The sequence below is a fragment of the Enhydra lutris genome, unplaced genomic scaffold (assembly GCF_002288905.1).
Source record: "Enhydra lutris kenyoni isolate GAN:26980312 unplaced genomic scaffold, ASM228890v2 scaffoldscaffold3, whole genome shotgun sequence".
In the NCBI taxonomy this organism is placed as follows: domain Eukaryota; kingdom Metazoa; phylum Chordata; class Mammalia; order Carnivora; family Mustelidae; genus Enhydra; species Enhydra lutris.
Genome location: NW_019154087.1, coordinates 16353570 through 16367723, shown reverse-complemented (window position 1 = coordinate 16367723; position 14154 = coordinate 16353570). Strand labels below are relative to the sequence as shown.

The 14154-nt window shown below is 33.5% G+C and overlaps 1 protein-coding gene across 3 annotated transcripts in view; it reads right to left on the bottom strand.

Annotated features, from left to right (window-relative positions):
- LOC111156481 (bifunctional heparan sulfate N-deacetylase/N-sulfotransferase 4) overlaps positions 1–14154 on the bottom strand; it is a 243861-nt gene that overhangs the window by 117750 nt on the left and 111957 nt on the right. For all 3 annotated transcript variants that reach the window (XM_022517429.1, XM_022517412.1, XM_022517421.1), the window contains exon 3: positions 7417–7571. In XM_022517429.1, coding sequence (XP_022373137.1) covers positions 7417–7571 — 155 coding nt within the window. The remainder of the gene's footprint in view (positions 1–7416; positions 7572–14154) is intronic.

Genomic DNA, 14154 nt, shown 5'->3' with positions numbered 1-14154 from the left:
GTGAATATACTAAAAATTACTGAAGTTTATATGGATGAATTGTATGATATGTTAATATCAACAGCCATAAAGCTGATGAAAAAGATACAACTATAACTTAGACTAAGTAGTTAGTAGTATAGGTGATAAGAATTCAATGACTCTAAATATATTTTCAACTAAATGCAATGGATTGGATGAAAGAAAGAGAAGTGTTAGATAAATCAATGTTTTCAGCTCAGTGGGATGTAACTGGCATTAACTTCAGACTAAAGTTTTGGAGATTAATGTTTTAGTTCACATGCAAATATTTTTCAAATTAATGAAAGAATAAATGTGACTTCTATCATACAGGAGTCCCTATGTCTCTTATTTCTAGTTAGATGTGAAGACAAGTTTCCATAATGACTTACAATGATTTCTGCCTATTGGTATTCACTACCTTGTTGAATTCTCCTCCCTTTGATGATGTACTTACCTAATGACTATCTTCTAATGAGTAGTGTATGGTAAAAATGATGGGATCTCATTTCTGAGATTAGGTTAAAAAGTTCAAGATCCCTCAAAAGTTCACACGATTGCCAAAAATGTTTCACAATTATCTATGCTTTGGTGTTTTGCTTCTTCACATTTTATTTAAATCCTTCATGCTTATGTAAGTGTCTATTCTGCTGAGTGCACAGAATACCTTGTTCATTATTGAGCCTTCAAAATACATTATTCGCTATCTAGTGAACTTTCATTAAGTCAATATTTGGTCACAATTTTATTTTTTATTAAATATTCTTACCTTCTCTACATTTTCTATCTTTGAAATAGCCTATTAACTGTAATTATCAAAGTGTTTGATATCTTGTATTTGTTGTACAGTGTAAGTGTATATACGTATTATTTAGTAAAGATACACACATGGCAGCTATTGAAAGGCAGCTCCCTCAGTTTTATATCTTTGGGCCGTGAATTCCAATATTACACTCCTTTTATTTTTTATTTATTTATTTTTTTAAAGATTTTATCCATTTATTTTCAGAGAGTGAGAGAGCACAAGCAGGAGGAGCAGCAGGCAGAGGCAGAAGGAGAAGCAGGCCTATGAGCAGAGAGCCCAATGCGGGACTCGATCCCAGGACTCTGAGATCATGACCTCAGCCAAAGGCAAATGCTTAACTGACTGGGCCACCCAGGGGTCCCAACACTCCTTTTATTTTTTAATTAAAACCTCTACATAAGTGATATTTAAAGATTTTCTATCATTACTCTTTGATGAGTTTGAGTTTTTATGAGAACAGTTTAAATGTCAGCATTTTTCTTATTAGAAAAGTTGTCTAATTATGAAAAAAAATTATACCAAATTCATAAATATGTGGAGCATTTTAAAAATAGAATTTAAAAACTTAAGCCTTGGGGTTCCTGGGGGCTCAGTCGGTTATGCATCTGCTTTAGGCTCAGGTCATGAACTCAGGGTCCTGGGATCAAGCCTTGCATCAGGCTCCCTGCTCAGTGGGGAGTCTGCTTCTCCCTCTTCCTCTTCTCTCCCCCTTGCTCATGTGCTCTCTCTCAAATAAGTAAATAAAATCTTTAATAAATAAATAAACAAACAAAAATAAAAACCTATGCCTTTATTTCAAGAATTCTTATTTACTCATAAATAAGATGAATGACTATTTAACAAAATATCAAGAAAAACACATAGTTATTGAAAAGTTCTCATTAAAGACAAGTTTATTTGTTTGTTTTTTTTTGTTTGTTTTCCTTCAGGATATTTATGGTCTACTGCTACTGTCAGTGAACTGAAGGGGCTCATTCATTTGAAAATGTTAATGAGTCTGTATACAAAACTTCAAACAACAAAACAATATTTCTTAATTTCTTTTTCCCCCCACAAATCTATTGTGGAATAAAAATAAATAATCCTGGTTTATGCCACAGGCACTCTTGTTCTCTAGGTTTGAAAAAGAGGCATGGGTTAAGTAAGGAATGATTTTTGGTAACATTTCTATTGGGCAATTTAATGTTAACCAATGTTCCCCATTCTCTTGAGTTTTGTTTGTCTGTTGTCATCTTTGAAGCATTGCTTCTAGTTAGTGAGATGGTCAAGCAACGGAATAAAAGCGAAAAGGTATGGTTTACTAAAAGAAAGAATCAAAATATATTTTCCCCACCCTACTGCCATACAAACATAGATTCTTATAGTTAACATATCTTGGTTGACTACACTTATCATTCAACTAACTATAGTTATCATTCAACTCTATACAAGCATATAGACACTCACATGGCATATATGTTCATGTAAGCATGTATAGCATGTAAGCATGAATACAGATATATATGCACACATAAACACATTCATACAATGCATACACATGTGTTCATGGATTAAGCATGTACATACATACAACTTCCTATATATACACACATGCATTCATACCACATGCATTAATGTGCATTATTTAGAAATAATAGTGCTTTGAAAACTATTAGAACTTATACTTGATTTGAGGAAAGTACAAATTACAGAATTACAATTACAAAATTAATATACAGAAAAATGTTGAGTTTCTTTGCACTAATAAGGAAGTAGTAGAAATAGAAATTGAGAAAATAATACCATTTATAATTGCACCAAAAGCATAAAATACCTAAGAATAAACCTAAACAAGGATATGTGGCATCTGTACTATAAAAACTATAAAATTCTGACAAAAGAAATGGAAGATGACACAAATGGAAAGATGCTCATGGATTGGAAGGACCAATATTGTTGACACACCCATCCTACCCAAAGCAATCTATAGATTTAATGCAATGCCTGTGAAAATACTAATGACATTTTTCATAGAACTAGAACAAATAATCCCAAATTTATATGGAACCACAAAAGATTACAGCTAGCCAAAACAATCCTGAAAAACAAAGCTAGAGGTGTCATAATCCCAAATTTTAAAATATACCACAAAATTGTAGTGATCAAAACGGTATCATATTGGCACAAAAATAGACACATAGATTGATAGAACAGATTAAGGAGCACAGAAATAAATCCACAATTATATGATTAATTAATCTACAACAAAGGGTGCAAAAAATGCAATGAGAAAAAAGATAGTCTCTTCAACAAATGGTGTTAGGAAAACTGGACAGCTATATGCAAAATAATGAAACTGGACCACTTTCACATACCATACACAAAAATAAATTCAAAATGGATTAATGTTTTAAATGTGAAATCTGAAACCATAAGACTCCTAGAAGAAAACATAGTATTTTTTGACATCAGCCATAGAAACATTTTTTTTTTTTCTTTTTTAGATATGTCTCCTCAGGTTAGGGAAACAAAAACAAAATTATACCTTTGTGATTACAGGAAAATAAAAAGCTTCAGCACAGCAAAGGGAAATCAACAAAACAACAAGGCAACCTACTGAATGGAAGAAGGTATTTGCAAATGATCTATCTGATAAGGGGTTACTATCCAAAATATATTGAGAATTTATACAACTCAACACCAGAGAAACAATCTGATTAAACAATGGGCAGAGTACCTGAATAGACAGTTCTCCAAAAAAGACATAAATGACCAACAGACACATGAAAAGATGCTCAACATCATTAATAATCAGAGAAATACAAATCAAAACCATGATGAGATATCACTTCACAACTGTAAGAATGGTTAGAATCAAAAAGACAAGAAATAACAAGCATTGGCAATGATGTAGAGAAAAAGGAACCCTCATGCACCATTGGTGAGAATATAAATTAGTGCAGCCACTGTGGAAAATAGTATGAAGGCTCCTCAAAAAACTAAAAATAGAAATATCATATGATTTAGCAATTCTGCTACTGGGTGTTTACCCAAGGAATATGAAAACACTAATATAAAAATATATATATGTACCCCTATACATGTACCCTTATATTTATTGCAAGATTATTTATAATAGCCAAGATACAGAAGCAACCCAAGTATCGACCCATAGATGAATGAATAAAGAGGATGTGGTGTATATACACAATGGACTGTTACTCAGCCATAGAAAAGAATGGGATCCTGCCATATGCAACAACAGGGATGAACTAGTGGGTAAAATACTAAGTGAAATAAGTCAGGAAAAAAACGACAAATACCATATGATGTCACTCATGTGAAGGATTTAAGAAACAAAAACAATGAGCAAAGTAATAAAAAGAAAACAAAAGCAAAAAACAAAAAACAAAAACAAAAGCAAACCAGACTCTTAAATGCAACAGACAGGTGGTTGCCAGAGGGAAGGTGGGTAGGAGGGTGGATGAAATAGATACAGGGAATTAAGAGTACACTTGTTGTGATGAGCACTGAATAATGTATAGACTCATTGAATCATTATATTATATACCTGAAACCAATATAACACTGCAAACTATACTTCAATGAAAAATGTTACTGACAAAAAGAATGCTTTACAGTAATAAAAGCTCTTCTAAAATGATGAAACAGTAAAGAAACAGTGTTGCAATATATTTCTTTCTTGATTTTTAGACATATTACAACAGAAAATGAACTCTATCCCTACAGAACTGGACAAACGCTAAAAATAAAACCATTCTGATTATTTAAATGCTTTTGAAACATCAATATAAAACTATTAATATGTCATTTGAGTCATTTTTCTAAGTGTGAGAATAATTGTGCTTTTGATAATAACCCATCTGACAGCCAAGGTCATACCAAGGAATATCAGGTTGGAATAAAAAAAAAGAGATTTGAACACTTTTGATTTTTTTTTCAGTTTAAATCTCTTTCCGTAATTGCTTCAATTGCAACTAGATGAGTATTTCAAGTTGGTCATTGCAAATTTGTGGACTGATGTCAATGATCACAGAATTTTAGAAATGGAATTGATCAGTGGATTATCTGGTCCAGTGCTTTTAGCTGACAGATGAGCTGATATAAATTAATTATCTAAAAACATTGTGCTTAAGACAATGAACAAGGAACTCATTACTATTTCAGGGGAGAAAACAGAGGCATGAAGACATTAAATGAGATACCGCCTGTATTAGAACTTGTTACTTGAAGTCAGGACTAAAATATAACCTGCTGATATCTCATGTAGCGCTTCTATCCTTATCCCATCTCCATATTGTTGATGGTTTTGAAGTGTCATCTGGATGTGGAAAGATAATAAATTAACAGGAAAACCATTCCCTGGCTCTCTGGACAACACCCTTATTATCATCTTATGTTTACAGCTAAAGATGGGTTTTGAATGTCAGTGCTTGTAGAGTCCTGAGAAGTTTCATCGAGGTGAACTCCAGAAGGAAAAGAATATGTCATTTCAGTATGTGTGTTTAACAGACTTCATTTTAGTTGTAATATTTTGCCTATGCAACATATAATAAGATTATTCTTACAAAATGTATTTATAGGCTTCAGTCTAGCATCTAGCCACACTGACTAAACAAATGTAATTGCTCTGAGTGAACTCTAAATAGCTTTCAACATTTCATTACAAAGCAATTACATCTGAGTTTTTCCCAGTGCTTATGGCATGGCTTTTTTAAAAAAGAAATTATACAAACAGGTGAAATCAACCGTTATAAAATATAACGCACATGTTTAAAAAGTAAGCCTTCACAGTGAAAGTGAGATGGGGGGCTTAAGTCAAAAGATAAACAGTTTATTGCCAAGGTAACTGCAAAGAGAGAATTCAGCATGCTTACCCAAGGTAAGTTTGATTTTTGAAAAGGGAATATTTACTTAATTTTATGGTGCTATGAAGTAGTACAAATTTTATTAGATATTCCTTGAAAGTTAACTGAAGATCAACCTCTTGTAAATCTGTATTTTTTTTTAAAAATGGCTTTTATAAAGCAAAACATAACTGTGTACTTGTCTGGATTTTGGAAGATCATAATTGGTTAACACCTATTGAGTGCTTACTGTACTGCAGGTACTGCTCTAATATGTATGCTCAAATATGTATCATATCCTCAAATATGTATCCTCTGAGGTAGTTGTTACTATTATCCTCATTGCTAGGGATGGGGAGACTGAGACACAGGGTAAGTAACTTCTGTTCAAGATCAAGCAGCCATTGATGGAAGGTTGGGATTCAAACACAGGCATTCCAGGGCCTGTGCCCATGATCTTAATTGCTTTTTGTGCTATTCACACTTATTTGTAAGGATACTGTGCACAGATCTGACACAGGTCTGGGGATTTAGACATGGAAAGAATGGTGAGCCATTAATATAATAACTAGGCATGACTTCATAAAATAACACAGTGTTCTTTTGGCCTTAGGTCTATGTCTCCTAATGTGACTTTAAAAAAAACGAAACATTAACAACCATGCAGTGCAAATTAACTCTTTATTTTAAATGAAAACTGCTTATTTTAAGATAGGCTTTAACTGAGGCTCAGGGTCTTTGGGTATGACTATCTGTTGCCACTGTGTGAAGATGTGAGAATGGGCTTCTGAGCATTTTTATGGGGAAAAAGAAATGTTTTTCCTTAGATTGTTAGAGGGATGCATGATTTACCTAATATGGGCAGGGTGGGCAAACTTTTTCAGTAAAGGTAAATATTTTAGGCTTTGTGGGCCATATGTGTTCTCTTTTGCAACACTCAACTCTGCTGGAGTGCAAAAGCAGCAACATGTAGACAATACATAAAGGTCAGAATGTGGTAGGGTTCCAACAACATTGTATTTCTGTTCATTATAATTTGAATTTTATATAATTTCTGTGTCACAAAGTATTATTGTGCCTTTGATTGTTAGTTGATCATTAAAAAATGTAAAAAACAAGCAAGCAAACAAACAAACAGAAAACCTGAAGATCAAAAGTATCTTAGCTCAGGGACCAGAAAAAGGAAGCCACAGACCAGATTTGGCCTATGGGCCATCTGATAGTTGGTTAGACATGCAAATTCTCAGGCCTTTCTGGGAATCTATTGAATCAGAAATTTGAGAATTGGACCCAGCAGTCTGTGTTTTAAAAAATCTCTAAGGTGAAAAGGATACATGCTGCAGTTTGAGAACCATTGGTTCTCAGTCATTGCTCTAATGATTCAGTTCATGCATCCATTCATTTCTCCTTACAATAAATGCTTTTTGAGATGTAATTATAATGTATTAGGAATACAATGGTGAAAATACTAGATATCCCCCTCATAGGTACAAGAATAATTCTTCCATAAAACAAGATTTTAATTTTCTGACAATGACCTACTTTTTGAAATACATTTTATAATAATACATAATGGCCCTATACATATAGACACACAGGCCTGAAACAAAATAACACAAAGCAATATGTACCCTAATATGTGTGATGCACTTTCTGATATTGTCTGTCTTATCTCTGTTGTATTTAACCCAGTAAATTGATTTTATAATACACTGATACATCACAACTCATAGTTGGAAAAATATTGCAATAAAATATGCTCACCAGTGCAAATTCCTTGTTGAGAATCATCTGTTCAACCAAAGATGACTCATTGTGGAAGAGATGAGGCTGCATATGGCTCCACATATGAGGAAACCACCAGAACTCATCTACAGACCTAAGCAAAAGGTCATCTCCTTCATCTTCCTCTTCAGTCCCTGTAAAACATAAAGTTAAAAGTGGTTTTGATGAATATTTCATATTGGATTGAAGATGATGTTTGTCAGATTTTTGTTATTCTTCTTATTACTGATACATAAATCCTATTTTGTTTTGCTTTAATAATAATAAAAAGAAATGACCATAGTCTAAATTACATTGAAGGCAATGTGGCTGGGGGTGGGGATGAGTTGGAGTAGATAAGATAGCCCCAAGTGCAGATAGTTGTTTGGTTTAGAATTTAGGGGTACTTTTCACTGACACTGTTTAGGATTGCTAGCATATTGTGAGAAATGAATAAACAGTCTTCATTTGAAATAATTTATTTTTGTTTTAAGATTAATAGCTGATAATTCTCTTCCTGATTGCCTGCACAGGGGAAACATGATCAGAGATGATTTTTTTTATTCTTAAAAATATTCTTACATGAGAGTTTAAAATTGAGTTTAAATTTGACTCATGAAGTTTGTTAATTTTTTTTTATTAGAAAAATAACTATAAGGATCTCAATGTGAGAAAGGAATCCATCAAAATCCTTGGGAGAACACAGGCAGCAACCTCTTCGACCTCAGCCGCAGCAACATCTTCCTAGGAACATCGCCAAAGGCAAGGGAAGCAAGGGCAAAAATGAACTATTGGGATTTCATCAAGATCAAAAGCTTTTGCACAGCAAAGGAAACAGTTAACAAAACCAAAAGACAACTGACAGAATGGGAGAAGATATTTGCAAATGACATATCGGATAAAGGGCTAGTGTCCAAAATCTATAAAGAACTTAGCAAACTCAACACCCAAAGAACAAATAATCCAATCAAGAAATGGGCAGAGGACATGAACAGACATTTCTGCAAAGAAGACATCCAGATGGCCAACAGACACATGAAAAAGTGCTCCACATCACTCGGCATCAGGGAAATACAAATCAAAACCACAATGAGATACCACCTCACACCAGTCAGAATGGCTAAAATTAACAAGTCAGGAAATGACAGATGCTGGCGAGGATGCGGAGAAAGGGGAACCCTCCTACACTGTTGGTGGGAATGCAAGCTGGTGCAACCACTCTGGAAAACAGCATGGAGGTTCCTCAAAATGTTGAAAATAGAACTACCCTATGACCCAGCAATTGCACTGCTGGGTATTTACCCTAAAGATACAAACGTAGTGATCCGAAGGGGCACGTGCACCCGAATGTTTATAGCAGCAATGTCTACAATAGCCAAACTATGGAAAGAACCTAGATGTCCATCAACAGACGAATGGATAAAGAAGAAGTGGTATATATACACAATGGAATACTATGCAGCCATCAAAAGAAATGAAATCTTGCCTTTTGCGACGACATGGATGGAACTAGAGGGTATCATGCTTAGCAAAATAAGTCAATCAGAGAAAGACAACTATCATATGATCTCCCTGATATGAGGGAGAGGAGATGCAACATGGGGGGTTAAGGGGGTAGGAGAAGAGTAAATGAAACAAGATGGGATTGGGAGGGAGACAAACCATAAGTGACTCTTAATCTCACAAAACAAACTGAGGGTTAATGGGGGGAGGGGGGATGGGGGTGTGGGATTATGGACATTGGGGAGGGTATGTGCTATGGGGAGTGCTGTGAAGTGTGTAAACCTGGCGATTCACAGACCTGTACCCCTGGGGATAAAAAGATATTATATGTTTATGAAAAATAAAATTAAAAAAAAAAAAATTAAAAAAAAAAAAAAAAGAAAAATAACTATATGTTTATTGAATAAGTGAAAAAAAACACAGACTAGTGATATATGAATCTCAAAAACAAAACAAAACAAACACAAACATCATTATCAAGAGCTAACAAGTGGAAACATTTTGGTATTTTTCTTTTAAATCTTTTTCTACTTATTTTTTTAACATGAAGGATATTAGAAGATAGAAAGGAGAAGTGAGATGGGGAAAACCAGAGGGGGAGATGAACCATGAGAGACTGTGGACTCTGCAAAACAAACTGAGGGTTTTGGAGGGGAGGTGGGTGGGGAGTTGGGTGAGCCTGGTGGTGGGTATTATGGAGGGCACGTATTGCATGGAGCACTGGGTGTGGTGCATAAAAATAAATTTTGGAACACTGAAAAGAAATAAAATAAAATAAAATGAAAAAAAAAAGAAAAAGGAAGTTAAAAATGAAGATATCCTACAATTATATTTGTCAGATTATGTTTGTCAGATTTTTGCACTACTAGGTATTTACCCCATAGATACAAATGTAGTGATCCAAAGGGGCACCTGCTCCCCAGTGTTCATAGCAGCAATGTCCACTATAGCCAAACTATGGAAAGAGTTGAGAGGTCCATCAACAGATGAATGGATAAAGAAAATGTGGCATATCTATAATGGAATATTACTCAGCCATCAAAAAGGATGAACTCTTACCATTTACATTGATGTGGATGGAACTAGAGGGTATTATGCTGAGAAAAATTATATGGTTTCACTCATATGAGGAACATAAGAAACAGGGCAGAGGACCATAGGGGAAGGAAAACAAAATGGGAAGTCATCAGAGAGGAAAAAAATCACAAGAAACTCTTAAATGTAGGAAACAAACAGGGTTGCTGGAGGGGAGGTGGGTAGGGGGTTGGGTTAACTGGGTGATGGGCATTAAAGAGAGCATGTGATGTGATGAGCACTGGGTGTTATTCAAAACTGATAAATTACTGAAAAACTTGAGAAAGAAAGCTAGAAATTAAAATTCAGTTCTGTGTCAAAGTGTTTTTTTCCACTGTATCAATGACTCTGTAAATTATATTCAAGATATTCAGAGCCTCATTTCTTAGTCTAGAGTGTTCTGGGGGCAGATCTGTGTCCCAGATGGAGGAGTTAGATGGTGCAATCCATGGGGAAGAGCCGAAGTCAGGAGTTTTTCTGGGTCTGAAATTCTGAGTGTTATATGCAACTGATGAATTACTGAACTCTGTATCTGAAACAAATAATGTACTTTATGTTGGCTAGTTGATTTTAAATAAAATAAAAACCAAATCACTGCCTATTAAAAAAAAAACTTGAGGTCACACTGTATAATTACTTTTGTATCCTTACATTTTTTAACATAAATATGAACATAAACATTTACTATTTTGATACCAGTATTTCTTAAAACTCAAACAATGAAGTTATTAACATAATAGAAACTTGACTTGAGAACTTAAAACTAATGTAAAGTTTTCATGGTCTCTTAAGAAAATTTGTTAATAGTGTTCAAGGCATAGTGAAAACCATTAGTCATGTCATAAGCGAAAAAAAAAAAGAAAAAAGAAAAACTTACTTCCTAGAAAATTCTTTGTTGCAGATACCAACAAATATTTTCACTGTATGAATCATACAGTTTTTGCACAATTTTACGATATACAGTCTAATTTTAAAATGTTCTGGATCAATAATGTAAAATTGATTCCTATTTGGTCTCTAGATACTCTAAGTGAAGTAAAATAAAAGATTCTGTCTTAGAGTGTGACATGTATTTCTTTGGTTTATTTTTCCACTGAATAGTATGTTTTATAGATGGCTGCTCAATTTAATACTAAGCAAATAAATATTAAAAGTACTTTTTAAAAGAATCTTCTCTAAATGCTTTATTTATGTGTCCCATGATAAAGATTTCACTGATCATGCAGTAAATAGTGCTGTGAAATGGTTAAAGTGTGTATTTGTATCAATAAATACAGAAGTAGAGTCCCTAAATCTGTCATTTACTTGACTTTGTGATCTTGGACAAGTCAATTTTGGATCTTAGTTCCCTGGCTTAAAATGGGGATGTAAATATCTATCTCACTGGGTCTTTGTGAAAAGTCAATGAGATTGATTTATTAAAGCACTTAATACCATGACTTGCAGATAGTAAGTACTTCATAAATATCAGGATCTCTTTCTTCTTAAAAATATATCTATGTGTTTATACTTATTGTGTTCTAAATTTATATATTTTTACAAATTCTTGAAAACATTGCTTGCCCAAATTATTAATTTCTTAAAGTCAGAGATTGAATTCCTTTAACTTGCACTGTATTATGCCACTTCTCCAGAGCAGTGAATAGGTGAGTAATTTGATTCAGTCAATATTAATATAATGTCAGTGAACTTCAAAGCTTTCATATGTCTTCTGAAGTGCATGCCAACTTTTGTATGTATTTATGTATATACATCATTTCTGGGATACAGTTCATAATGCATAGTTCTTTTTTTTTTTAATTTTATTTTTTATTTATTTGACAGACAGAGATCACAAGTAGGCAGAGAGGCAGGCAGAGAGAGAGAGAGAGGGAAGCAGGCTCTCCGCCGAGCAGAGAGCCCGATGCAGGACTCGATCCCAGGACCCTGAGATCATGACCTGAGCCGAAGGCAGAGGCTTTAACCTACTGAGCCACCCAGGCGCCCCCATAATGCATAGTTCTTAAAGGGTATAAGGACCGTCTGGTTTAATTTGGACCATACTACTTGTAGCAGTGGCTACTATACAAAGAGTAAAGACACAGAAGTTTTGAATGTGATAAAGTCTTATGAATCAGTTGAGCAGAAAGAATCCTGAATTTTTATTAACTTTAGCTAAAACTGTTAGTATAACAGGCTTGCAGTTCATTGACTTTGTTAATAAGGAGAATATCAAACATTGAAATCCAAATGGAGAAAAGTTTGTCATTTCCTCAGACAGATTTTAAGCGTGTAGTTTTAGACCAAGTGTTTCTTATGGCCATAATTTAGCCCACTGAAGTACAGATTAGAGGTACTTTATGTCACATGTAATGAATGACTTGTTCGTTCTCCCTCCCTTCTGCTGTGCTTTGAATACAGAATATTTGAGAAATGCTTCCATTCACTTTAAATTTCACTGATAGTTATTAAAAGTAGCAGGAAGCACAAAACGCATACTTGACCAGGAAGAAGGTCAATTACTCAATTCAAAGGAAATTTGCAGACTATAGATATAAACAGATGTGACTGATTGTAAAATATTAGTAATTTTTATACTAGAGATTGTGTTAATTTATAAACACTCCTCACAAGGTTGAAAGTGATATTTAAAACCTTATTTATTTTTTAACTTCATAGATTAATTTTCTGTCAGCCTTTCTCTTATTTTATATAGGTCTTATAGTTCAAAACCATGTGAGGCTAGTTTGTGACACTAGAAATAGCTTAATGAAAAATGCAATACCAAGTCATGCTGAGGGACCAAAGCAGAATTTCTAATGTTTTAAAATCCAACTAAATGAAAATATTAAATTTTTGAATTACTATAAACACATATTTTTCCCTACTATTAACACATATTTTTCTATACTTAATCTGATATGCGAGGATATAATTTGTAGTTCTACATCATCATAGTTAACACAAGTTACAATCCATTAAAAGAATATGTGTTCATATTTAGCCTTTTACTTCTAATCTGATCTAGATTCAAATCTACATGATTCTTAATTAAAATAAGTATTTTTTGTTCTCACTTAATAGTTATTCCCTTTTACCTCTCTAAATTATCAATAAATAGTAAATTTTTAAATTCAGAAGTAAAATATTGAAGAATTCACTTTTTTGTTATCACTTGTGGAGGATCTTGTTATGAAATAATAGCATACTTCTAAAAGTTCTTTAAGTCTGCCAATATAAGAATAATTTTAGCAAGGTCTGGGGTATAGGTTAATTCCTACAAGGCAACATTAAAATGCAATTTATGGGGCACCTGGGTGGCTCAGCCAGTTAAGTGTCTGCTTTTGGCTCAGGTCATGATCCCAGGGTCCTGAGATAGAGCCCCACATTGGGCTCCCTCCTCAGCAGAGAGCCTGTTTCTCCCTCTCCCCTGCCTGTCACTCTGCCTACTTGTACTTTCTCTCTGTCAAATAAAGAAATAAAAATCTTAAAAACAAACAAACAAAAAATACCTAAGACAAGCCTGCACAATGATCTTTATTTTAAAAAATACAATTTCTAAAATTCCAATGTCTGCATTATTGCTTTTGTATAAATGTCTGCTTTATATTTGCTCATTATGTATGAAATATTATAATTTCTAAATGGCAAGAAGATGTTTGTATTTTCTTTGTATATTGAATCTGGCATGGTTCCATATAGGTAGGTAGGTATGTACTAAACTAATTTTAAATATTACAATAAATAAAAAGAACTATGGGTGATGAAAATTGATTAAAAGTTACCTACAGTTACCTATTAGTTCTAGAACTGATAAATTCAACAAAGCTGTAGAGCTCAAAATCAATATACAGAAATCTGCTATATTTCTGTGCACTAATAACAAAATAGCAGACAGAGAAATTAAGAAAAGTATCCATTTACAATTACACCAGAAATAGTAAAATACCTAGGAATAAACCTAATTAAGGAAGTGTAATACTAGTACTCTAAAGAGTATAAGACATTGATGAAAGAAATAGAAGATTAAGAAATTCCAAACAAATGGAAAGATATGCCATGCTGATGGATTGAAAGAACTAATGTTAAAATATCCAAAGCTATCTACAGATTCAATGCAATTATATCAAAATACCAATAGTATTTTTCACAGAACAAGAACAAATAATCCTAAAATTTGTA